General features: G+C 42.4%; 1 protein-coding gene across 1 annotated transcript in view; it reads right to left on the bottom strand.

The window, feature by feature from the left end:
* The window catches only part of SPATA5 (spermatogenesis associated 5), a 161,764-nt gene that overhangs the window by 14,360 nt on the left and 119,998 nt on the right, over positions 1 to 27,406 (bottom strand). Inside the window, 1 exon segment of the mRNA XM_030946841.1 lies at positions 18,971 to 19,135. Coding sequence (XP_030802701.1) covers positions 18,971 to 19,135 — 165 coding nt within the window.

Raw genomic sequence — 27,406 nt, 5'->3', positions numbered from 1 at the left:
CTGCCAGAATAAATTCCTCTGTCAGACCTCCAAGTTTCACATCACTTTGTCTCCACAGGTTCCCAAATATCAATAGCAAGAAGAAAAAAAACAAACCATAAAGAAGGATGGGAAGAAGTAGGAAGTTTTCACAGAGTGTGGTTGTTTGCCATCCTTGGATTTAAACAAAACCAGGCGCACAGTGTGTTACTCACATATGAAAAGAGGAGAGCCAAGAAGGGAAGGAGAAGCTTCTCTCTTTTCCTCTCCCCTTGTTTCAAGAAAGCATCCCTGAAAGCACACAGGCATCTGGTTTGGGTTCCTCTGACATCAGCAAACACCACTGAAGTAAAGCACATGCTTAAATATGTTCCAAACCCCTTATCTGCTTTTAATAATTGGAAGCTAAATGGAAACTATAAGTCATTGAGCAGGACAAGTACCATGAACAAACAAGACTTTTTTTGCCTTTAAGGTGATGGTACTTAGTGGCACTGCAAAACTCTGGACTCAGTAACATCCACTATCAGAAGCAGAGACAGATTTTAATGCAGAATTCAATCAAATGACAAATGCTAACATTCATGCTCTGGTCAGAGAAAGAAGTTGAGATTAATGACAGTGTGTCACATTCCTTTGGTGTTTTATATTTCTACCTATTTTTTATATATTGGTGTCTCCAGTAAAAGGAAAATAGGAAGAAACTCTGGTACAAGGCTACTCATCAATGGTCAGCTGCTCAGGCAGTGTGTGGCTGGTGCTCTTGGAGAGTTTGGGAAAGGGATGAGAAATGTGGGAGAGGTCTTTTCCACTAGACTATGTGAAACATTACCTGCCAAGGTAGAGGTAGGCAAAAGTCACTCCTAACAGGAGTCAGCCATCTGACAATCCCTGAGAGGGACTGAATGTAGGATTACAGTCTTGAGTCTGTCATGAATTTCCTTTGCCACTACCTAGCAAGCTCTGCTGATACCTGGGATGAGCTGCCTTCCTCAGGTCAGTGCTCATTCATGCCCCAAACCTCATGGACCATCAGCAGTGGAGGGGTTACAGCAGCCACTGCAGTGCATGGCATGCCAGGGACTGATTCCAGGGACTGCCATGGGAGTTACTGCAGTGGGATCCAATTCCTCAGTAACAGGCAGGATCAAGTCCTAAATTAGTGATTCCCAGATTTCATTAAGTTTATTCATCCTTAGGCCAATTTACCTGCTGGCACAACTTCCCTGGGGATTGTGCCAGCAAAGACTTTGGCCTAGTAATTTCAGATTAATTTCTGTATCATCATCTTCATATGGCTTTGGGAAGACTATTTGTATATCCTGCTATAGACCTTGTGGAAGCAAACACTAATTATGAAGGAGAATTTCTGACTCCACAACTACTCTTCCAAAATTAAAAAAAAAAAAAAAAAGAGCAGTCTAGACCATGGACAGGAATTCCAGATGGAAATATGTTTAACAAATATGGAAAGGTAATACTTTCCTGTATATTGCTTTGTGAGTTATTAGCACCTAAATAGTCTCCATGGTCAAAAGTGTATTAATGAGCTGGAAGACAAAGTGATGTAATCAGGAGGGATCAGCAGTAATTTCTCCTGCAGAAGATTTACATGCAGCAGCCATGTGTGTTTGTTTATGAGCTCTACATCTGGTAATGAGCTCTCGACGCGATGGAAAACTGCGGTGGAATAATGCTCCCTGTTCCTCTCACGCACTAATTAATGCTCTATTTAATCTGGGAAAAGGCACTTTAAAAATAAACACTGATTTCCAGCAGACCGTAAAGGATAGGTAACAACTGAAACACACCGCACAGGCCTAAAAACTGGTGGGTGGCAACCTCTCAAGCATTAAAAAAGCTGAGTTTTAACTCCCAGAGTACCACAGGAAGGGTGTGTGCACACACCAATCTCTCCAGCACTACAAACACACACTAAGAGACCCTAGATACCCACAGAAACAATCAAAGCCAGAGTGATAATCTGTAGGAATGACAAAAAACAGTAAGAAAAGGCAGAGATAAAATATTCCCCATGACAGCAAGTGTTAAACTATGTTTTGTGCTCACAAGACACCTATGGTAACACTGCTGGCCATCACCCCATCCACCTCATTCTGACAGTTGATAACACGAGCAATAAATCTGATTTCCACAATGACAGGAAAAGCAGCCATTGCAAAGATGGTTAGATCATGTATTCCTACTGGAAAAAAAAAAGGCCTGGGAGATGGTGTCCAGCCCATCCTCTGCCTGCAGGGCTGGCTGTTGAGGGGGGAATGCAGTGGGGGCTCAGCATCCTCAGCTGCCACTGGAGTCATTCCACTGCTTTCAGTGACTTCACCAAGGCCTTGTCTCCACAGGGTGTTAGGCTGGAACAGCTACTGCATTTACATTCACAGCCTATCTCATTCCAGGATAACTTCCTCACGCTGACATGCCCTCAGAAGTACAAGAGCATTTGTCTGTGGCTGCATTTAGCCCTAGGCTGGAGTCTCACAAGGTAACGGAGAATAGAGATTTGGCTTTATCTTACAAACTGTGTTAATATATCTCACCACCCTTTGGATTGGAGCCAACTTCTTCTCTCTAATCTCCCAATCATTTCCCACTGAAAACTTGTACTTTCTTTAGTCTGTGAAAGAAGACAAAAATCAGGAAAATCACAGGGATTGCAGGGCATGGAAAGCCTGTGTGAGCTGTATCCAAGAGAAAATTTCCCAGCCTGAGATACCAGAGCTATGAAATGGCCTCTTTCAGGGACAGAGGAATTGTCATGGTGGCTAAAAGAAAGCCTGGTTAGGCTACAAGTATGGAGGAACAACAATTCAGAGACTTGGGATTGCTTTAAAGGTAAATCAGGTAAAACAGATAAACACAGAGCAAATAGATGAGTAGAGCTTGAAACTTTTCATGTATATTGAAATGGCAGCGTGAAAACAGTGTTTCTCTTGCCAGGCACAACTCCTACCCTCACGCTCACACATCCAGGGTACAGAGTTTGCAACTCAGGACTTCTTGTGTGCTCTTCAGCTGCAATAAAAAAAGGCATTTTTGCAGTGCTTACAGCTCAGACCCTCATCCACACCCACTGAGAGCATCTGACACATCCCTGCCTCCCCTGTTTGGATTTCCCAAAGCAAGCAGAGAGGACCAAGGGGGAATCACACGTCTGACAGGGACAGTCTGACATGAATGGTGAGTTGTCGAAATGGAACCAGCAATCCCCTAAAACTAGTTTTTGGTTTCAGGAAAAGAATTTGCAGGCTGCAGATGCATGCCAGGCTCTGCCACAGCAGTAAGTGTAGGTGGGCAAACAGCAAGTCATTTCTAGAGGCAGCCAGTCAACTCTGCACTTCAACCAAGGCTTTTCTGACAAAAAAAATTATGGTTTTTTGTCAGTGCCTGATCTCCATGGGTTCCTAGGTCTGCAGAGCATCTTTGTTCTGTTCAGACTTGCTCTTTTTTTTTTTTTTTGTTCAGAGACAAAACAAGCTAGGGCTTCAAACCATGCGGGGTTTTAATGCTGCAGAATCCCCACGTACCCACTTCCTCTCTTTCCTCAGCTCTTCTCTATCTGATTTACTGTTTACTTACAGACCATATGGGAAACATGTTGGGAAAGCACGCATCCGGGTTCACACTCACAGTAAATACTTTTTATGACTATTCCCATGACCTGCAGCAACAGACTAGATTAGTCGCCCACAACTATGTATAATCACACAATCATTTAAATACATTTTCCAAACAGAATACGTTCTGAGATACAGATCAACTAAATATTCCTCTTTCTGAAACCTATTTCCTACAACTTTACCATTTCCACCTAAGACAGAAAGTCTTATCTTTCAACTGTGGAGTCAATATAAACAGAAGAACATGAACACCTGGGTCCATGTAAAAGTGCAGCCAGCAAATTATCAGTCCAGGCTGCTCAGTTTTCTTAGCAAAAGAATTATAAATTTGCTTTCAGCAAAAGAGCTGAAAATAGATGTTGATGTTGAAGTATGTCTAGCAAAATGTGAAAAAACACTCTTTTTTTATTCTCTGTTTCATAAAACCAACTCCCTCTAGTTTTAAGTTCATCCAAAAGCAGAATTGCAGAAGCATGCTATTCTGCTGAATAGAGTATAGAGTATTTCCCAAGCAGAATATATTATTTAATCCAAAGCCAAATAAACAAAGGGTCAAATTCAACCTCACCCATTCCATTTAGCAACAAAATTGAAAGGAAATCTTGAAAAAGTCATTTTGAATTGAAATTTTTAAAATTGTTCCAAGGTGAAACATTCCGAATTCTGTTTCTAATGTAAAAAGTTAAGTCAATGATACAGAATAAAAGAAATAAATTGAATTTCGTGTTTCTGAATAATTTTTTATCAGAAGGAAATCTGAAGCAAAATTTATAAAAGTAAAATTAATATCTACTATTAATATCTATCTACTAATATCTAATTAATTTTTCCCAGGTAAGTAACGAGACCATTTAATCTTATTCAGGATTACCACTTAATCTTATTCAGGATTTGAATTTTTTTTTCATTTCCAATCAACCTGTGGGTTGAAGAAAAATTTGCTATGTCCTTGTTGCTTTGGGAAATGGTTCTGATAGTCTTTTAACTCGCAACTGGCAGGAGTGAAGAATGCTTGTAGCTCTCCCCCACCTCCTCTCCCTGCGGAAGCTGGCAAGCTCATGCTGCAGGACACTTGCAGAACATCTCCTCAGCCAAACTGACTTACTGCATCATGTTCCAACACTTAACTAGAACACATGGAAATATGCCTTTTGTTAAATGCATAAAGATTAAAAAAATAGAGATTTCACAAGGTAACTTGGCTTTTTAAAGCTCTATGATTTTATGAAATGGAGGTTGGGTGTTGTTTCTACAGGCAGATGTTCGGATACTGTTGTAACCCTCTAAAAATGAAAAGGGAGTTTGTTTCCCTGCTTTTTAAGGAATGCTTTACAGACAGGTTTTTGAGATGAAGTGCAGAGCACTGTAAAGTGTTGGCATTCAGCAAGGCACTGAGAAGGGCTCAGCTGGAAGCACCTGAGTGAGCCTCAGCTGTCAGAGAAGGGTCCTGCAGAAGGAGGGCCCTGCTGAAGCACCTGGGGAGCAGCTTTCCCGGGAAAGCCGAGCACTCGCTGTCAGGCACACGCCAGCCCCGGGCCTGACCCTGCTCTGCAGTCAGGCTGTTCCTGGAACAGCCAGCGATCCATCTCTGCTGGCCTCCTCCGCCAGCTCCGCTCCAGCTCGGAAAACATCGGATCTGGAAAATGGTTTAAAACGGCACATTTCCGTTCAAAGGGCCCTCTTGTTGTTCTGCTTGTTTGGGGGCAGGAGCAGGAAGGGTCATTACATGGTGGAAAAGCAAAAAAACACATTTTCATGGGCAATTGCTATATTAATATGTATCACTTTACATACACAGTACATCTACATATGGAACCTATTATTACTGAGGAAATGTTTTTTTAATAAGGAAGACTTAACAATACTTAAGAGAGAAAATGTTCAAACCAATGTTAATTTGCAGCAGAAGTAACAAAATATTTTAATAAAAAACAGTAACAAGAACTGGCCTTCCTATCCAGGATCAGCCTGCTCCTATGTTCACATCTTGAGAATAGAATTCTACTTCCACAGCTTTTCCAGCCACAGCAAACCTCCTAAAATTGAAGTCTAACCTCTGACTCAAGGACTTCCAAAAGCAAGACCTGCTTCAGCTCTACACAGAGACAGAGATAGCTCATTATATTTCTCTTTTCTGGATCCCTGGAAGCAGTTTTTCCCCCTCCACCTCTCTTTACCAAGCTTGTGCCTGCCTTCCCTTCCTAGCCACAAAACTCATCCAAAAATAAAGAAAAAGGGATTTTTAGATAATACAATCACTTCTGTATAAACGTAGCTAAATATAGTCTCAATTGGTGAGCACTGTTTCCTTTCCCTCTCCCTGCATGCTGGGATTAATTAAGCTTTCCTTAAATGTTGCATGTGAATTAAGAAGAAACAAACACCAAAAGCCCCTCACTATTTTCAAAGGAAAAAAATCTGGTGCTAAAAAGTCCTGGCAGGCTAAATATTAGCACAATAAAACTGCTGGATTTCAATTGGTAAAAATAAAGTGACTAAAAGCTCTCTGTTTGAAAAATGAGAGACATACAAGAAAGACTGTTCCTGTAGGAAACAGACACTTTCTTTCAAGAATGATCTCAAAGCCAAGGATGAATTATTAGTACTAACTATAAACCTCAAAATAGACTCTTCCTGTTATCACAATGCAAATATTAATGCGTATTTGCTATTCCTGCTAAATGTTATCAGCGTTGTTCCAACTCACAGGGAACAACCTGTTCTGTGCAGATCCTGACTGGGCTAGGACTGGACTTGGTTTATCATTTCAACACCAGGATCATTGTTTTGTTCACCTTGGGAAACCACAGCAGGAGCAATGATCACAAGGGAATCCTGCACGGGTCTCTGCACTGGCTCTGCTGGGAAAGCCTGGAGAGCTCCAGGGCTGTCAGATGAGCAGAGCAGCTCCTGGGGTGCAGGGAGTGGTCACTGGTCATGGCTCCCACCACCACGTTAACTGGTCCCTTTATTTACTTAGCTTTAAGCCCTTTTCTAATAGGCTGAATGGCTTCTGCTGTACAGTACAGGTTTGGAATGGCACCGAAACCAGCACCAGCCATTCCCAAGGGCTTGATGCAAGCTCCTGGGAACAGCCCTCAGGAAACAGGTCCCAGAACAAATGGGTAGCCGCAAAACACACCATCTGTAATAAAGGCCTACAGGTATTTTGAGTGGAGCTCCTCATTTTGAATCTGCACAGGGCAAAACCAGTCCTACTCTGTATATGGCAAGCAATAAGGTGAATTGTCATTTGTTCTGCCCCTCAGGTTGCACACAGACACCATTGAACACAACACTAAATGTCAAGTCTTATGTAACAACAGATTTCACCCAGGCATCATTTCAGGCTTTGAAACACAGTTTACTTATTACCAAATACGATGTGTCAAGTGATTTATCAAATCCATAAGAAAGAAGAAATCAACGAGACAATCCAACAAGCCATCCTATCTCCCAGCAAGCCCAGGACTGTCTCCAATCAAATGTATACTGGAAGAAGAGAGATTTATTACCACGGTTTCTTAATGCTATATTTTATATTTAGCAAGTGTTGCTATCATGCTCCACATGGTACTTTCACCCAGCACCACAAGCCCACCTGGATTTCCACCACCTGCCCAATTCAGTGGGTCACTCGTTGCCTGCACATCTTTGATGCTGTGTGTCTGTGGCAAACTTCTAGAGATGAAGTTGCTATTGAAAACATTTTGACAATAATCTCTTTTCCTGCTCCAAAAACACGTAAGATTGGCAGAGTTGTCCTTAAAGATGAGGCTGTTCTTTCACATGCTGACATTAGCATTGAAGATACACTGAGTTTTTTCAAAGTACTGATTAAAAGCACAGGGATTCCTCTGGCCAGTGCTCCTCACACATGCCTCTCATCAGCAATCTGTAAAAAGCAACACTGAAAAGACCTGGAAATATTTGGAATGGCTTAGTTTAGGACTAAGTGACACTGAAAACACACCTTCACTTTGACACCATTAAAAGGCAAGGGGTTTTCCTGGTCATGGAAAAATCATTTATACTAAAAAAAAAATCTGGAATTATTTGAGTTGGAAGAGATCTTAAAGATTGTCTTATCCTAATGCCTCTGTCATGGGCAGGGACACTTTTTACCAGATCAGGTTGCTCAGAGCCCAATCCATTCTTGCCTTGAACACTTCCAGGGATGGGGCATCCACAACTTCTCTGGGCAACCTGTGCCAGGGCCGCACCACCCTCTTCTTCTATATGCCTATTCTAAACCTTACAAGTTACTTATGAAATCCTTTGCACATGCAGAACTGGAGGAAGCTGACTATTTTAATTCACATCTAGTACCCAGGTAATGAAAATATTTTTGGTTTAAAAGGCCTACAAAAAGTAGTACATCTCCAGGATGAATTTCTGAAAATACTTAATATTTGAGAAATATTAAATGTATGATGATGCATGATAAAAGCTCCTCCATGCCTGCATAAGTAAGAAAGGAGACACACACACACACACATATATATATACACACACATTTATACATTTGTAAAGAAAGGGTAAAACAAGTAGGACACAAATCTCAGATGAGCAGCACCTGAGTGATAATACTACCAATAATTTCTAAGAAGTCTCTAACAAAAGTTGAAATCTTTTTCCATCACATGAGAGAGATGTTTTGGCTGTATTTATACATCATCCTGAGTAAACTGGCTGAACTGCAAAACCAGAACACTATGTAAGAATAATGAAAGGAATGAAAAATACTTCTGCCTAGGCCTGACATTTATCAATATAAAATAGCCACTTTTGCCATTGTTTGAAGTAAGGGAAGCAATTAAAGTGCACAAACCCATTTTGATACCAGCACCCTATTTCCTGCACATGTTGGTAACCCAGGGGCTCCCCCTCCCTCCTTTGGTGCTGTTCATTAACTCTCCACAATAAACACCATCCTCCCATACCACACGTTTGAGAGCACTCTGAAACTGGGAGATTGGGCAACAGCACTACTCTATGCAAAACCAGCCAAGTCCAGTCAGGAAACAGATTAATTTGAAAGCCTTAATTAATGACTGAACGTTTATACAGCCAAGATTTATGAGTTACAAGGAAGTAAGTCCAAAACATAACACTCCCTCCCACATGCAAGCTCTCTCTTTAATGGTAAACAACTAGCCTAGGGTAAGATACTGTCTCAGTGCTCCAGTTCCCTTTCTTATTCCAACTTCCAAGCACTGACAGAAGACAAATTAATTTCAAACTTCTTTTTCCTTTTTTCCCCCGCTCCTCTATAAATATTGTTACTAATAAACATGGTTTAATGATGACAAACTATAGATTATTTTAATAAATAAACCATTTTTTTTAGCTCAGGAGTGAAAGGATAGTACATAACAAAGAAGATGAAAAAACCAGAATCCGTTTTATATGGGTAAGTTCATGATATTTGTGAACATTTTCTTGTGAAGAAAATCATAAACAAGAAGAGAAAGGTCTTTATACAGATAACTATATGCATAAAAATCTCCTAAAATCCCCCAAAACCCCAGGTTTGTCAGCTTACTTCACAAATACTTTTGTAAATTTAGTAGTGACAAATGTTAGAAACGAAGAGCAAGTTTTCAGTTTTTAACATTTTGACTATATTCCATATTCCACTTCTGAGAGCTGACATGTCATTATGATGAGCTCTTGCTATTTGAATATTAAAACAAGACTGCCAGCAACACTTCTTTGGAAGTCCTCAGGCCTTAAACTAGAAAAGTCAAAATCATGAAAAGTTTTGTTCTCTCTTTTTTACAGAAAACTACTGCGCTCATTTTCTTGCCTTGCAAATTCTGTTATGCTAACAAAGGAGCACAGTTTGGTTCCTATGGTTTATATAACACAGAAATACCCAGAAATGACCACAGAAATGGCAAGATCTCATGAAATGAGGAGCCTGTGATGAGCCCTCCAGCCATACTTTGCCCTCCCTGGCAAGAGGAGCCCCCAAAGCCCCTTTCCCCAGGTACACAGCCACGACCACCACTTGGCACAGGTAACCAGAAATACAAGTGGCACGTGGCTTTTGGGTGGGTGTTTTCTGCTTGCCTGTGGCAGTGATGAACACTCAAGTCCCTGTTCTTGCCTGTCATGGGAAAAATCCCCAACAACCCATCCTGCTGGCTCCTGCTCTTTGGTCCCTCATCCCCAGCTGAACAACAAAACCCAGCTGCTGAAGAGACTGAGCAGAAAAAGTTCTCCTTATACAGACTCACAAATACAAACACACAGAGTCTGAACTATGAGCTGGGTAATTTTTTTTACTGTCTCTTCATTGGTTTATCATTGAATGAGAGCTCACTGGGAGCAGTTCTGGAAAAAGAACTGCTGGTTGGTTTATTCCAGTGAAAAGCAGGCGAGAGGACAAAACAGGACAAATTGCTGCTCTCCCCTCCTTTCCCTACAACAGTGTGTGTCACTGTGCAATGTTAATGTAATAGTAATTTTCTAGTTTTATCACAAATTCACTTTGTTTGCTAGGAAATGAAGTAACAAACGCTACGTCTCTGAGACACCAGTTACTTTGAGAAAATAACTCTCATCCCCAACTTCCCAAAATAAGAAAATAAACCATCAAACAAAACCAAAGCAGCTCTTTTAAACTGGACAAAACGCTCTTGGTTCTCCTTTCCTGACAATGGGGATGTCAAGACCAATTAGCACTTGCAGTCATCTTGGGGTTTGCTCTGTTTTCTCCCACTGCAAGTGGTCAGGCCAGATCCGATGGCTCCCTTCTGTACATGCAATGCCATGGACAAATTACTGAAGACTGGACCTGAAAGGCTTTTTTCCTACCCAGCTATCCTTGACATTTTCATTACTCAAAGACAGGAAACAAAAAGCCTAAGCTGAGAACTAGGTGATGTGTGAAAAAGTCTGAAAAAAGTTTAATTAAAAAGTAAAACAGACCATGGAATTGCTTCTAACATAGCTAATAATTTGCTGCAGAGTTGTTATTGTGCTGCTTCCATCTGCCAATAACCTTTTAAGCCTTTTGCCAAAGGCAATCCAAAGCTTTTCCATATGTATGTAAGGGTAAGCATAAAAGATAACTTGGAAATAACAACTTTCAACTTCTGCTATGCAAAAATCTGAGCTACAGTAGTGCTTGTGCCCATCAGCTTCCAGCAGGGCTCTGGAAAACAGAAGTTACATGGCCAGAATGAAAACTGCCCCATTTGACAATGGAGGTTTGGCTGCAAGATTCCCTGTTCCCACATTCAGCATCAGTGACTATTTTAATTACCAACAACTTCTCAAATAGTTTCAGAGTTACCACTGAGAAGCTTAATCTCACCAAAAAGCCACCAGCTCCAACAATGCCATTGCTAGAGTTTGTGGATAAAAAAAGCTAGTGGAACAAAAGCAGACATTTCAACAATTCTACTCCCCAAAAATCTCACTTCTATTAAAAAACTTACACATAATCAAAAACTCTTTGAAAGGAATATACCAGAGTGCATTTTTGAACTCAAATAACTTTATGGGATGACAAGTGCATAAGCCTATGCCTTACACACATTGTTAGGGACAGGAAGTATCAAAGCAAATCACTTAAGTCAAAAACTTAAGGAAGAAACCAAAAAACTCTCCCACTCCAAATGTTTTATCAATAATGATCACCCCTCAGAAAACAAACTCAAAATTTACACAAGTGAAATATCATTTCAATCATGGGAGAAAGCAATGGAAGCTGAATAGTTGGTGCACGCACTACACAATGGTAGTTTGACTAGTGAGAGCACTGAAGCTTGAAATTAGGTACATTTATTGTTCAAGAAATTCACAGCCTACTGTGATTTGATTTTATTAGATATTATTATTCATTATTAGGTTCCAAATTTTTGCAACAGAAACAATGACTTTTTGCAGATGACTGCCAAAAGCAAACATCCTATTTTCCCTGCACACAAAGATACCAATATATGTTCAAACATTTTAATTCACACACACAGCCCCAGCTTGCCAATCTTTGCAGTTCAGTGAAGTGTAAACAGTCAGTGTTGCCACTAAAATAACATGTTCTTCATTCACAGCAACAATAGCCAGGTAGATTAACAGCCTTTTACACCTGGGCCCTATTATTCCTCTGCCATTCATTAACATTTCTTCTACCATGACAGCAATTGAACTGGCACAGCCCCAGAAACACAAGTAGGTCAGCACAAGGTGTTCCTGTGGATGCTTTCATCTGGTATAAACATTCTGAATTAGCCTTCAGGTACTACATCTAAATATCCTAGTGCTAATTAAGATCACAATCAGAGCCATTTCAGATCTCACTGACCAAGTACAACCCGTGGTTTTGGAGGGCTGATTCTATTAAGGATGGAAAGTAATTTCACTGCAGAAGTGGGGAACTTTCTGCAGCTCTCCTGGCCAAGCAGATGCTGGACATCATGCCTTGAAATGTGCCACGTCTCTGAAATCACAGAATCATGTAACAGCCTGGGCTGGAAGAGATCCTAAAGATCACCTCTTTCCAACCCCCCTGCCATGGACAGGGACACCTTCCACTATCCCAGGCTGCCCAGAGCTCCAGCAGGGGTGGGGCAGCCACAGCTTCCCTGGGAAAAGCTGTGCCAGGGCCTCACCACCCTCAGAGGGAACAATTTCTTCATAATAATCTAACCCAAACTTATTTTCTTTCAGTTTGAAGCCATTCCTCCTTGTCCTGTCACTACAAGCCCTGAAAACACTCCTCCCTTCTTGCATGGTCCCTTCAAGTACTGGAAGGCCACAATTAAGTAACCCCAAAGCTTCCTCTTCTCCAGGCTGAACAATCCAAATTCCCTCAGCTTTTCCTCACAGGAAAGGTGCTCCATCCCTCTAATCAACTTGGTGGCCCTCCTCTTAATGCAGCATATCCAGGGGGAAAATGAATTTACATGTAAAGGAAGAGCAATTGAACACTGAGGATGGACAGTCAGACACTGAATACTACTAAAATTAATCATAACAGACACTTAAGCAAGTCAGACACTTGCTAATCTTAAGGGCATGAGAAATAGCAATGAATATATAAGCATATTTACTCTCCCCACCCACCCCAGTTTAAGAAAAAAGTGGATACAAATCAATGAAACACGAAAACTTCAGACATACCTTTTACCACTATACTAAATACTCAGTATTAACAGCAACTTGTGTATGTTGAGAGAATGTGGCCCTGAAGCTGTCATATAAGAGTAGAGGACCCAGGAATAAGTCTTCTCTCAACTGCAATAACCTTTTGGTGACTTTCTCAAATTTGTACACCTTGTCTTATACTTTAGGACTAGAGTTGAGACAAACTCCAAGCAGCAAGTTCACTCCTAACCACATACCCCGTGACACATCATAACTTATGAGATCAGGTGCCAGCACTACAGGTTTAAATCAGAAAAACAGGTCAGTGTGAGGAAAAACACACTTTTTATCTTTTATTTTCCTTTTTTTAAACATAAAAGCCAATTCGTCAACTCTGATCTAATATAAGCATTTGTATTACACCAATGAAAGTACTTCAAAAGGCAGAAATAAGTCAACACTTCCAATTCCTTCCTGATCACTGCAAATGCAATTTTCACTCTGAACTTTCCATACCCCCACTTGTGATCACTGCTATACTAAGAGCGTGTGCTTTAAGACATTGAAGAATAATCCCCACTGTCTGATTAAAAAAATTAAATTAAAAGTTGCTAGAAATAACTCACAGGCAAAAAATAAAACTCAAAGAAAACAATAGCAGTAGGCTAAAGAGACATATTTTTTCCTTCAAGAATGAATTCCCATCTGCTTTTAAAAAGCAACATGTTTTTCCATTGCTGGGAATTGCAGCCAAGCCCAGGACAATAAGGCAGCAAAGCCAGAGGCAAGAGCAGAGGGCAAGTAAAGCTGGCTGACAGAGGCTGTGCCTAGGTCCCTCTTCTATAAGCCTGTGTGACAGTGGCAGCTCAGCCGTGCCCTGCTGTGCTGGCAGCATGCACCCCTCTGCCACCCTCAGCAACTGGGAGCTCCTGGTTACTCTGCCATGGGTAGGTTGTGTGAAAATGGGAAGGAGAAGACAGCACAGTTGGCGCTGCTGGCAAAGCCAGGCATCTCCCCTGGCCACAGCTGGTTTGTGCAAGCTCAAGGGAAGGGAACTTGCTCCTGACACAGGTGAAGCTCCTACTCATGTTCTTTGTCCAGACACTGGACACAACACAAAACAACCCTGCAAAAGGAAACACAAGAGTGCTCACTTACAGAATCTGGGTGACAATACCTAGTTAATGAAGAAAAACACGTTGAAATCAGCTGTAACGTTCCTGCATCTGAACTGTTTTGGCATTTAAAGAATCAAATATCAGCTTTTTGAGGGAAAAAAAGAAGTCAGGTTTGAGGAGCAAGCAAAATTTCATTCCTCAGCACTGGCTGGTGCTCATTCAAATTCCCCTGGCTTTTTTGCCCAAGTTCCTCTGAGGATCACTGTTCTTTGAGTTCCTTAGGAAGCAGTTTCGACTGTGTCCTCCTGAGCTGTTAATGTGTCTGACCTTTTCGGAAACACTAATGTCCCTCCAGCCACATGCATTAAATCTCCCCTGCTTGATTCAACTATTAGCAAATCATTATCTCACTGAAGGAGAAAATGTTCTTTCTCAGATGAGCTTGCCATGCATAAATTTCAGTGCCAATACTCCCCTCTACACCAAACCTTATGTTTGGCATAAATGTACTGACTGCCAGCCATGCTCTACACCCTCACTAGGTCAGAGCACACAGCTCTTTATCAGGCCTCAGCTCAGACACATCATGGTGAAAATCCACCCACTCTGGGAAACACCTCTGAAAAACGGGCGACAGGAACCAGATCTTTCTGAAGTGACTGAAAAGAGCAGGGAGAGGCAGAGTAATGCCCCCAAGTCCTGCTTTCAGCACTGCCATGCCAATGCCATTCCCAGGCATCCCCAGGTGCTCACACTGCCCTCACTCCCCGTGTGCCCGAGCACATTCTGCACGTAGGAGCCTCCTGCGAGACCAGCAGCAGGCAAAATCCCATGGGAAGTCCTGTGCAGTTAGTGATTTCCTTTCCAGTGATTCATCTCGTTTATCCCAAACACTAACATTTGGAAAACATTCCCAATGCCAGGTATTTCCTCACCTTCCAGCCACCTGTGCCAAACACATCCTTAGCACTGATAAATGTGTGTAAGGAAGGAGGTGATCCCATGCTACCCATATTGGATAAAGGCTGAGACTTTTCCTCATCCACCCACACAAAAATGTTCACTTTTCAATGAGTGACATAAATTAAGAGATCCTCTGCACCAGTCCAAGAGAAACATCAGAGGTTCATCTGAGGCCTTTATCTTGCTACATTTCAATTTGATGGCATTCCTCACCTTGAAAAATCACATTGAAAAATCACATTTCACTGTAATACTTCAGGCTACTATATAGGATTGAATCCACTGCCCTTTAATACTGCTAAGCAGAAAGCCTTTTCCTTAAGTCTGGAAGATCTTTTCCTTCATGTACAGCTAGATGTAAAGAAGGCAACACATCCTTATCTTTTGAACATCCAGTTTTTCCCCTATATCTAAACCCTCTCTCTCCTTTACTGTAGATGTCCTTTTTACTAAACAGACAAATCTTCCCCAGTCTCTTAAAAGGGTCTTTACTCTCCTGTGAACCTATGGTGGAACACATCCTCATTCCTTTTGTACTTAGTATCTTCCTCTGCACGAAACAGAGGATTTTGGAGAGGTCTGGTTGTTTGGGGTGTTTTTAATTAAAGTTACTAGTTTAAATATGTCAATATCTGGTAAACAAGAACAAGCATGTTTTGGAATACATATTTTAAAAGTCAAAGACTTGAGTTGATTTCAGCTAGTTTGCTGCTGCACAAATCTTTTGGCATCACATCTGCTCTTATTTGAGCCAGAGCAAACCTTCATCAGCTTGCTTTTCTTCCCTTTCATTTTCTGGGCTCCCATTGAGAGTTATTGCAAAGTGAGAAAGATATTTTTTACATTAACTGCTCCACTTCGATTCAGAACCAGTGAAAGATTTACAGGTTCCAAGATTCCTGCTCTACTCTTGTGTCCTGTAAGCATGGAAACTGATAATACTATAGAAACCATGCCAGCCTTGGCTTTCACCATGACCTGCTTTCCACCAATTTAAAAGCAGTCAGTCCCCATTATCTTACTTTTATAAGCACACTCATCTGAGGAATATTGTCATCATACCCAGATTATTTAATTTTTTATTACTTCCAACCAACTTTAAACTCAAAACAACTCAACACTTGATTTCAGTTTCTGCCTAAAACCTCCCTCCCTGCCTTTTAAATTGCAACAAAAACCTCATCTGACTGTGGCTCAGACAATAAAAGAACATCTCTCACTCTGCTGGGTTTATTTTCCTTTTTATCACCTACTTTTTGGAACAAAATATTTCTCCAGTGGGGAAACACTCTCTTTATCCCGTGCTTGTCTAACCCCAAACTGAAAAATGGAGCACCTAAGTTTGCGGAAAGCCCATCTTTCCTAGGGATAGCTGGCTGTGACAGCACCATAAAAACAAGCAAATGAAACCCAAAAAACTCACACTGCTTGTACTTTAAAACATTGCTTTTAAATACTTCTGTGGTCAGATCTCTAATTATCCCTACTTCAGTGGGAAATGAAACAGATAAAATTTCTCAGCATGAAGTACAACAGTGAAAATGCTCTAGGAAAAGCTGTGATCAAACTGTGAACAAGCTCAGAGCACAGACATTCTAATTATGTAAAACCATTAAAAATTATCAGTTTCATAAAAGTTGGACCTCCTGCCATCTGGCCCAAATTAAAATGCAGTATCCCTGAAGAGGAGCCCAAGTACTGCTGCTGAGCACTACTTCAGAAAGGTCTGGAAATGAAGATTGCACTCAAATTCAAACATTTCCAGAAAGCTGAGGATTTCTTCGACCTAAAAGTTAACTGTACAGACATTGCTCATCTAATGTCTTTTTTCTTATTAAACTTCACTGACACACAAGAGAAGGAAACTGTAATTCACCCTCATAAATTATCTTCCACCTTCCCTCACATGAAACAGTGGGAAGTAATCACCCCATTTCGCTATCTTGATGTATCTTTAAAGGTAGTCATTAAGAGAAACGTACATGCAGCAGGTGAACAGAGATAACTGGTCATAAGCGATGACAGGCAAAAATACACAAGTATCTGATCTGAAAAGGGGCCAAGTTGGAAGCCAGAAGCACACTGAACTATCCACTTTCCTGGCTGTTTATTCAGCTCATGTCAGGATGATTCAACGCATCTTTACACGCAGCTCCCTATTCATACAGCATCTTCCAGTCACAAAACCAGGCATTTTCCATTTCTTTCTCTGAACAAAGGCTAGAGCAGTGCAATGGGAACTTGCCATTCAGCAGCGGAAACTATTTGTAAAGCTGGGAAGCTGGAGACACTGGGAAGAAAAGGCTTAATGAAACTGGCCACTGTGTGTGCCAACTATCAAGACTTTATATATTCTTCCAAGAAACCCTGACTGAGGCTTTTTCTGTATTTACTCTTTACATCCCAGTTATTATAATACTTTGCATGATGCAAAAGAACAAAATTCGTGAGAAATACCATATTAGAAACAGGCAGCTTTTTTTCCCCCCTGAAACCAGTCTGTAGCTGCGCTCAATGACCCATTAACTTATTTCTGATTCTGCACAAAGCCAGCACCAAGACATTTGTGACTCATTATCAACCAGGCACTGGAATTCACCACTAGCTTTTCAGCTGATCCAGATCCAAAGGAAATCCCCATATGCTTGGAATTTCTAAAATACAAGCATTGCAGTTGTTGCCCGGTAAGGCGACAGTTGCCATATGCAACAGAGGAGATGTTTATATTTATGTTTTTGGAGGCTTGTAACTCAGCCAGAGGCAGATACATTTTCCCAAGTTGTGTCACTGTCCCCCAGATATAAACATAACACTGTTACTTCCAAAACATGGAAGCAGTAGAGCTGTGACAGTCTTCCAGACCAACATTTAAGCATGAAATCCTTTCTATTGTTGCCTTTTTTTTTCATTGTGAGAGCCCACATTCCGGACAGAGAGATGTGCTACAAAAACCAGCTCTGCTCACTACAGAGCTTCCAATCATTCATTCATCCCCAGAGTGCAGTCTGTCCTGTGCTCTGGAGGAGGAAATCTCTCATGGGTTTGGCTTTGGTGTCTGCTGTGACACAGCTTCCCAAAATGACCCCACAGCACACACAGCAGTGCCCACACCAGCCAGAAGTTAGGAGTAGGCAGCACAGCATTTTCCAGCCCACCAGCATCTAAGTGACAGCTAAATGAGGGGAAGCCTGGCCTGGGAGCACCACCAGTCCTTTGAGAAGGGCCTTCAAGCAATCACACGAATTCTCCACAATCACCCAAGACAAAAATTTAGCTTATTTCCCTGCCCCTGTAAACAGCACACAGTGACATGGGAAGCCAAGGCAAGCACAGCACATTTTCCACTCTGCTATGGAAAAAGCAGAAGGTGGCTATGTAATTAGATGGTGTGATAATGCAGACATTAGGGCTGGCTACAGCAAGGTGGAAATTCTGGTATTTCATACTTTCAAGAGCTCAGCTTGGCAACCTTATTAACATTCTTTGAATTTTTGAATTAATATAATTACTCTCAATTAATTAAAATGAGGAAAGAACGAAATATCCTTTCATGAGAGACTAACATGAATAACATTCAGGGAGCAGAATGGTGACCACTAATGTCCTGATACTTAGTATAACTGCCAGGCAGCAGCATCTGAAAAAGTTTCTCCTTCTGCCCAGGACAGGAAATAATTGTCTGCCATTCACTGTCAGAAGCTAAATAATAGCAATGAGCTATAACAATAAATGCTGCTGTGAAGTTTTGATTATATAGAATAGGAAAATACAAGTTTCAAAGCAACTCGCTTGCAATTCCCCTACATTGTTTCTTACCTCCATCTCTCCTCTCTCCTCCTAAGGCTCTCAGTCACAATCCTGCACTCAAAAGATTCCTGGAGATGTGGAGGAACTGTCTGGGAAGTCTGGGAGAGCTTGCCTCCACCTCCCTCCAGTCCTGGCAGCACATCCTGTGAGGCTGCCTGCAACTGTATGAAGGCTCACCCTGAAAAAGACCCTTCTCCTGGCACCACTCTTCTGATGGGGACCTTGAAGTAAAAAAGCCCCAGATTGCAAAAACACAGGAATATCTGAAATATTCCCTTTCATAATTCCTACCAGCACTCCGAGAAAGCTCAAGGGACGTTTGAGTTCAACTTGAAACACCCTTTGTGCACCGACTCCAGGAAGTTTTACCTCAGCTCCCGAGTACTTCTGCGTGCGCTCCACGAGCTCGGCCAAGCAGACATCGTCGCTGACTGGCATGGACTGGAAATGGAGCCTGAAGATTTCCCTGCGAGTGGCTGCATCTGGCAGTGGCACGTAGATAATTCTGTCTATTCGCCCCGGCCTCAGCAGGGCCTGCAATGAAAGTGTCACAGCAAAAGTTACAGCACATCAAGGGAGTAAAAAACCACAGCTCAAAAACAACACCACCACCAAATAATCAACAGTTTAAACAAAAGTATGAACCTGCACAAGAAAAGACAGTAAGGCTACTCAGCTTGTGAAATACCAGTTTATGGAAAAAAGGAATCAGAGAGGAACCACAGTCATTTTCCTAAAACAATACTTCTAGACTTGTTGCAAGGTGTGCTGGAATGTTAGGACTTGGCAGAAGGACAGGTGGCAATGGACACATCCCAAGTTCAGATCTTCCAACAAGACAACAAGCAGAGAAAAGAAGGGTTTTGTTGGAGTGAATCTTACATTGTGGATCCACGTTGCTTTATCCCACATTATTAGAACTGCACATGCTTACAGACAAGCAGATCACACTGATGAGGTTTTCTATGCAAAATAAGGCAACAACAGAGAGGGGCCAGTGATGCACAGCTCCACGCACATGTGTTTGGCCTTGCACTTTGGGTGTTCAGTTTATACTGGGGGTGGGAGGGTGGCAGAGCAAACAGAGACAGAAAATATAAGATGGGACAATGCCCACAGTGGGCAGCATGGAGGGTTCAGACTGGATGGGAGGAAAAAAATTTCTAGAAGAGAAGCACAGCCTCAGGGCAGGTTACTGGGGAGGCTGTGGAAATTCTGCCTTTGGGGGTTTTATGGCTCAGCAGAGGAAGCCAAGCTGTCTCTGATCTGGTCTGGTGAAAGTCCTGAGCGGGAGGGGAACCACGGGGCCTCTGGAAGCTCCCTTCAAACAGCTTTCTGGACAGGGTCAAAAAGTAAACTTTATCTATATATAAAACAATTATATCCAATATAGAGGAGAAGCCAAACTCTTAAATTTATAGGAAAGGAGGAAGCTCATTTCCCTATGTTTATAAAAAAATCTCCAAGGTTTTTGAAAACCATCTACAGTAAAAAAAGTAAAAACCCTCCAGCCTTTCTTAACATTTGGAAAAAAGAAAAGCAAAATACAATAATCCCATGCACAGCAAATGCACATAAATAGTATTTAAACTAATTTTTAGAAACTGAACAATGTTTATAAGATTCAGTGTGTAACCTAAATTGTTTTTATGTTATGGTTCTCCCTTGGGTAGACTAGTTTGAGTTCCAGATGACTAGAGATATTGCATGGCTGTCCTGGGCTGTCAGCCAATAAGTCTTTTCCCAGCCTGATCATGTCAGTGAAAGTCATGCTGAAAAAATAGTAGGAAAGAGCTTTCCTTCCTGCACAGCATTGATCAAGTCAACACCCTTCCTAGAGTTTCTTTAAAAAGACTGTTGTGGTGCTTCAGAGTGGAAAAATGTATCCTGAATGTTAAGAGACATCTCGTTATTTTTAAAACAAAACATGAAAATGCTCAGCAGAAAGCGCACGGTCCTGTGGTGCTGCATGGAGCTGTGCAAGGACAGAGCAAGGCTGGGAAGCCCACAAGTCAATACCCAGCCCACAGCCTGTGTCTGCAGCGGCCAGTGCTGGATCCCTACAGAAGAGAGCAAGAAACAAGCTGTCCACTGATATCTGCTCAGCAGACTGTGCTGTTTTCCACTCCTGATGAACCCACCCAAGAACTCAGCTCACTGACAATGTCCTGACCAGTGTACAATTCAGTGTCTAAATCGTGTGTGTTCATCAGGATGTTGCCATTTTTTGCCAACACACTTGAAAGAGAAATTTGCATGTTTCAAGACTAGGCTTGGAGGGAGTGGAATTAAACTGCAATTGTGTTCTGCATGCTCTTAAGGAAATGCCCATAGCTAATTCTATTATTTAGAAGAAACAAGAAATGTTCACAAGAGTATGGTGGTGCCTCTTTCAAACCAAGGCAGGTTTCATCAGGACATCCAGATAATTAGAACATCTTCTAGAGCCAGCTTAACTTCCCACTGATGAATGACCAGGGCTGTGGTGCTGGTGGAACATGGAAAACACTCAGTGCCAATCAGCTGGGAGCAAGCACTCCATTGCCTGGCTCTCAGTTCCAAGACACAAAAAGCACAACTGCAGATCTAACACAGTGAACACACTTTTTTCTGGTCAGTGACTAAAATCTGTGTTTCCTCCAGTTTGTCCCAAGTGCTTTGTGTTTTACATACGTTGGTAGTTGAAGGCCCAAGTTTTAAGCGTGCTATCATTACTTTTTTGCTACAATCAGGCCCAGGGACCTTATCCAAGGTGACCAGATGTGCTGGGAACTGTACAAAAAAAGCACAAGTCAGTCACAGCAGTGTACGCTGGCTATATCAACATCGACAAGAAGGAGAGAAAATATTCTATAACCTCAGCATGAGACAAGTCAGACTCCCTCTAGCCCCTGCAGACAAAAGCAGATTGAACTGAGAGCTGGTCTCCACCAGCCCTCCTGATGTGGTGACCCTGGGAGACCCTGAGCACAGCCTGACTGCTCCTGGCTCGGCTGCCACCACCTTGGCAAGCCACCAGGTTCCCCCTCTCCATGTTCCTGAGGAGCTAAAATCAGCAGGAGAAGGTGAGGAAGGGGCCTGCTTTGACCTATCTGGTGTTCCTGGAGGAAAAGGGCCTGGTGAGGGGCTGGGGGTGGGCTGCAGAGCTGCTGCTGGCTGCTCAGAACACAACAGGAAGCCAAGGCCCTCTCTCATTTGTAGGACATCACGCTGCCCTTCCAGGCTTTTCAACTCTGCACACTTCTCACAGAGATGCTTTTCCTGTCTGGCCAAAACAATTCAGAACCAAGCTGCACGCAGAGGCTGGCAGTAAGGGAAGAAGAAATCCCTCATGATGTATTTGCTCAGTGGAGAGAAGTGAGCTCTTCTGGGTTGCTTAGGGAAGCCTGCTGGGGCACATGATGCAGGCACCTGCAGGTCATGCTCACCAGCAGGGCTGATTTGGATGGGTGCTGGCACCACCTTTCTCCTCAACACCATTTTTTGTATAGACCTAGAAGCTTCTGCTTTTCTCAGTGGGATATTGTGTGATCCAGTCTTCACCACAGGTAGGGATTTAAGAGATGGCTGCTCCAAGCATGCCATGACTTTCATAGGCCATTCCAGAAGACGGAGCTTCAATCTTGCAACGTGCACTTTGAAAATCGGGAGGAGAGCAATAAGGACAGCCAGGTGACCTCTGGGCCAGTGCCACTGCCCTGGGCTGGGTGCAATGGGATTAGGTGGTGACCACCTGGCAAGGCACAAGGATGGAGCAGGAGGAGGAGGAATTCAGCAGGAGGATGGATCCAAGCTGTGGAGCAGGAAGAGGAGGAGGAGGAATCCAGCAGGAGCAGGCAGTGGCTCAGCTGAGCAGGAGCAGAGGCAGGAGGGGGAGGGTGAAGAGTTGAAGCAGGGCTGCAGGCCTGGGCAGGTGCAGCTGCCGGGAGCGCGAGATGAACTGCTGGCGACTGGGAGATGCAAACCCGATTCGGGGCAAGCAGCACACAGGAGGTGGGAACTTGATGGGGCCAAAATTAATTGATGTGTGCACAGAGCTACATAACTCACTGATGTCGAGATGTGAGGGCTGCATAATTTACTTCAACCAGGAAGGGCACAAAATTAAATAATTGGGGTTCTGGTAGAAGCCAGAATAGTTCGAACCCAGAATACTTTGTACCGCTGAGCAATTCTTCTGCAGGTTTATGTGATTTTTGTTGCTGTTGTTACCACAACAGTTATGCAAGTGCCCATGCATTGAAGGGTTATGAGTGGTACACAGATACAATGCTCCTATGGGGAAGACTAGGAAAGTGGGATAATTCTCATGTAATATAGAGTATCATCGACAGCAAAACCACAGTTTTCTAAGGAGAAACTGCTGCTCTTTCAAAAAGAAACATTTCATTTTCTTGTAATTAAAATGGAGTATTCCCTCAAAATATATCATTGGAAAAGATAGCTAGGTCAAAAAGGTGTATTTTATGTGCAATTATGAAGACAATTATTTCAGGAAAGAAAACATTAATAGGTGAAGCCTGGAAAATATTTGTGGCTCCTGTTAAGAACAGACCAGATTTAACCTTAGGGCTTTGCTAATCTTCCTCCTCCTCTTTCCCATTTTTTTTAAGCATCTACCTTTAGTTAGCTTTGTCAAAGGTTACTTGGCCATTTAAAAAAATCACCTTGTCACAGAATGCAGAACTACAACAATGGGAGAAGCACAACTAGCTGAGCTCTCTATGGGACAGGAAAAAAATTCTTACTGACAGGAATCCAGTAGTCATGCTTAATTAATCAAAAGCATACTTAATCACATCTTACAAGAAAAGCTCACACATGAACTGTGTGTGAAGGTAACCTAACTTTAGCAAAAACAGATACAACTTAAAAACTCCTGAGAAGTAAGTGGCATATTGAGGTGAGTAAGAGAAAGCAAATCAGTTCAGGAGGTAGAGAAGCTCATCTGGAGAATCAGTGTTACTGCATATTCTCTGCTGCAATTAATCTCCACAAATAGGAAGAAATTTTTATCCTAAATTTGTTTCCTTGTTTCCTTTCAAGCAAATGCATTGCTTTAAATGTGAAACGTAAAAAATGCAACTAGAAGTTTAATTTTGCCTCTGGAGTCTGTTGGGATTAGATCACTGATGAAAATGAGAGGACTGGGAATAGTTCCTTTGTAAATCAATCCTTCCAATTTAGATTAACAATTGCTATTTATGAACTGTGGTCAGGGCTCCTACTTACATGGACTCCTCAATACAAGAGATGCTCTATATCTTGTAACTTCATTGGGCAATGCAATAATTTCTTTTTTTTACTTTCACCATTAAGAGTATTTGAACATTTCTAAGTCATTTTAAAGAAACAGAATCAGAGAATGGCCTGGTTGGAAGGGACCTTAAAGATCACCCAGTTCTGCCATAGGCAGGGACACCTTCCACTAGACCAGGTAGCTCCAAGTCCCATCCAGCCTGGCTTGGAACACATCCAAGCATGAGGAATCCACAGCTTCTCTAGGAAGCCTGTGCCAGGGCCTTACCACCCCATCGCAGCCTTCCTGCAAGCAGTAGGTGTTTGTGAGATGTTTTCCATGGTTTTGCCCACATGTCAGGACAGATGCATTGCAAGTGTGGGAAGTGTTGAGGCCTTCTTGTGCCATCATTTACCTCCGGCAGGAGTGAAGGCAGCTCCCATCAAGGTGCTTCCCCTATGCTTTTGAGGCTCACCTCAATGCCTGATGTTTTCATTCTCACTCTGCCAGAGCAGGTCATGCTCCCAGCCCAACAGATCAGGAAGCGCCAGGCATTTTAGGATCTTTCAAAGTTTCAAGTACAGGAAGCTCATCCATCCTGACAGATTACTGGAGGCTTTTTTGCAACCATGGCTTAACTGCCAAAATTAACAGAAAGTGCTGAGGGGAAAAGACACATGGGAGTATTACCATTAAAGACTTAAAAACCATAGTCCAGTGGAGACTAAATTTTATTCTCCCAGAAGGCTTTTACTCCCGCTCCATCTGGCACGAGCTGCTTCAGGAGGCAACCCCAAATTCCTCTGTTCCAGGTGACACACTTATTCACTGTGTCACAAGGCTGGAGTCTTGTAATTACAGGCTCCCAAGTCAAGCAATACTGCTTTGTTCCTGCCAAGAGCCCCTTTCCTCACACTCTTCCACTTCCCCACCTTCTTCCTTCTGTGCCAACATCTGTCACCACCCTCAGCACATGCCAACATCTCTAACCAGCTCCCCTCTTTGATGACATTTTTTGCTGGTCACCACCCTTGTACATCTCTCAAGATCTGGGCAGATTACTCTCTGCTGTCATTACACAACATCTACTACTCCTCTCAGGGTGGAGCACTTTGGTTCCATAGCCTACGGTGCATCCATTACTCCATAAAATGCATTTGCTAACAGAATTTTATCAAACATTATTAAAAACCAGCTCCTAGAAAATGCTGCAGTTCCCTATGTGAAGGCTTTGCTTTGCACACAGATTTATAAAAGCCAGGCTGCACAGCCTTTCCGTGGTATCAGTCTTGCTCAAGACCTGGAACGTTGTGCAAGCTGACAAGAAAGGACATGATAGTTTGACAGCAGGTGTTCAGCAGGAACACGCTACCGAGCGGCGGCAACCCTCTGCTCAGGCATTCAGCAGCAGCATGAATTAAAGGCAGGGAGCAAATGTGTGCTTTGATACCCTGGCAAACAGCAAACCAACTCCAACTGGGAGACAGTGGAGGTGATCCCAGTCCAAAGCAAGATGAATAGATACAGAGAGTGAACCATCTCCAAAATAAGAACATGATCTGTCCCTCAGATGCCCCTGCCTGTGTGGCAGCTACTCCCTCTGCTTGTCCTCCAGGTATACATCTCCAGTTAATCTTTTCCTTTCAACCACTAATTCATACCTGTTTCCAGTTTGTTACATCAACAGAGGGAAACTTCTCCATGTAATTCCATGTGTTCTCTAGATCTGCTCTCTTTGCTGGCTGCCCACATGAACTAACACCATCAGCCAGCACTACGGATCAGTCTCTTAGCTATTCCAGCAAAAGTTTACATTACAGTGAGCAAAAACATCCTTCCTTACAAAATGAAACCTGGGGAAAGAACTGCCTTGAATCAATTGAAAACCACTGTCATCACCTGCTGGAACAACATGGCCTGCTTCTGCATGTTTCACAGCACCCAGTCATTTCCACTTAGGGTTGGGATTTAAAACAGATACGAGTGTAACTTCAATAATGACAAACGGGCAGTGCTTCAAGTAAGCAAAAATTTCCAGAGTTGATATGGAAGTATATCAAGCCTCAAAAACCTCTAAGGAAGGCCAGGTTTGGCTTTCCAAACCTGCACAAAGGTGGATGCCACAAAACATTCTCATCTTTTTAACCAGACTAACAGCAGTGCCCTGACCACTGCACATCACCATCCTGCCACTGGCAGAATTTGATTGATACAGCCAATTTACGGGGAGTTGTGGAGAAAGGAGACTTGAGGAGACTTGGTTCTGCTGCAATGCGACCGTGCAAACACAACTGTGAGGAACAATGTACTCCTTGGCCCACGCAGACAATACCAGGGCACGTTTTTATGCAGTTTTGTTCAGATAGGATTAAAATATCTCAAGAAACTGAGTTTCAACCATTTCTCTTGGCAGAAACATCTGCAGATACTCTGCAGCTGCAGAACCAGTATCTCTGTGCTTTTTTTCTCCATCTAATATTGCAAACAGTTAAATTGGCCAGTTGGCACAAATCACTGCAGTGCTCATTGGGAGCCAAGCTTTGCCCAGGCCTCCATCTATAAAAGTCTAAACCTGTCAGAAACACGGCCCATTTTCAATGCAGTAAAAGCAGTGCAAACCCAAGCAACCATGCTGTTACAAATCTAGTTTGGCACCACAAAATTTCAGCTCCAAATTACATGTGTTCAAACGCACTGAGGCACTGCCAGGGAATCAGGCTCTCAATCCCCCCTGCTTTGTCAATATGGCCTCAGAAAACCAATTTATTGTTCATAATCTGTCCGTACCTTCAGGACACTCAACCACACGTTTTAAAGCCACAAACTTCCTTTGCAAAGAGGGTGGCGGACACAAGGTTTTGTCCTCTCCCCGGGTCCAGTCTGAGCAGTTTTACCACAATGGCACAGAGGATATCCCATTTTCCAGCTGTTTTCCTGCAATTTTAGCAAGGAGCAGGAGTGATCAAGTCCTTTACCACTTTCTGGGTCTCACAGTGAGGTAGAGAAGACACTGGAAGATGCCCACTCCATGCAGCCTTTTCTCCCCCATTTCCAATAAATGATTTTTAGTAAAGTTAAAATTAAGTGAAGGGGAAAAAAAAATCTATCATCAGCTAATAAACAACATAACACACCCTCTTCAGTGTATGTTTACATAAGAGAGTCCTCCATGCTCCTGTCTAAGAGGTGCAAAACCTCAGGAATGTCAGCTCTTTTCTTCCTTTCCCTTTTTTTTTTTTTGGTGGGGGGGTGAGTGGGGGTTTAATGAAAGAACCCCTTTAGAAAAAGATAACAATTACATGTAATGGAACCTGGAACCAGACTCTTTTGGCAATTAATCACCCAGGAGCCGTTGCAATCCTGCAGGCTGTTTCTGACAGATTTTGAGAGCTTTACAGGAATCACTGGGATAAGATGTGCCTGGGCTGGCTTCTGACAGGGACCAATCATGTACAAAGTGTATTGTTGGTTTTGAGTTTTGTATTTTTTTTCCATTTGTATATTCATACACACACACACAAATATATACATATATCTATCTACACACATACACACAGATGTGTGCA

Source organism: Camarhynchus parvulus, chromosome 4 (assembly GCF_901933205.1).
Source record: "Camarhynchus parvulus chromosome 4, STF_HiC, whole genome shotgun sequence".
Taxonomy (NCBI): Eukaryota; Metazoa; Chordata; class Aves; order Passeriformes; family Thraupidae; genus Camarhynchus; species Camarhynchus parvulus.
Note: the sequence above shows the minus strand (reverse complement) of the source record. Positions and strands in the feature narration are given on the sequence as shown.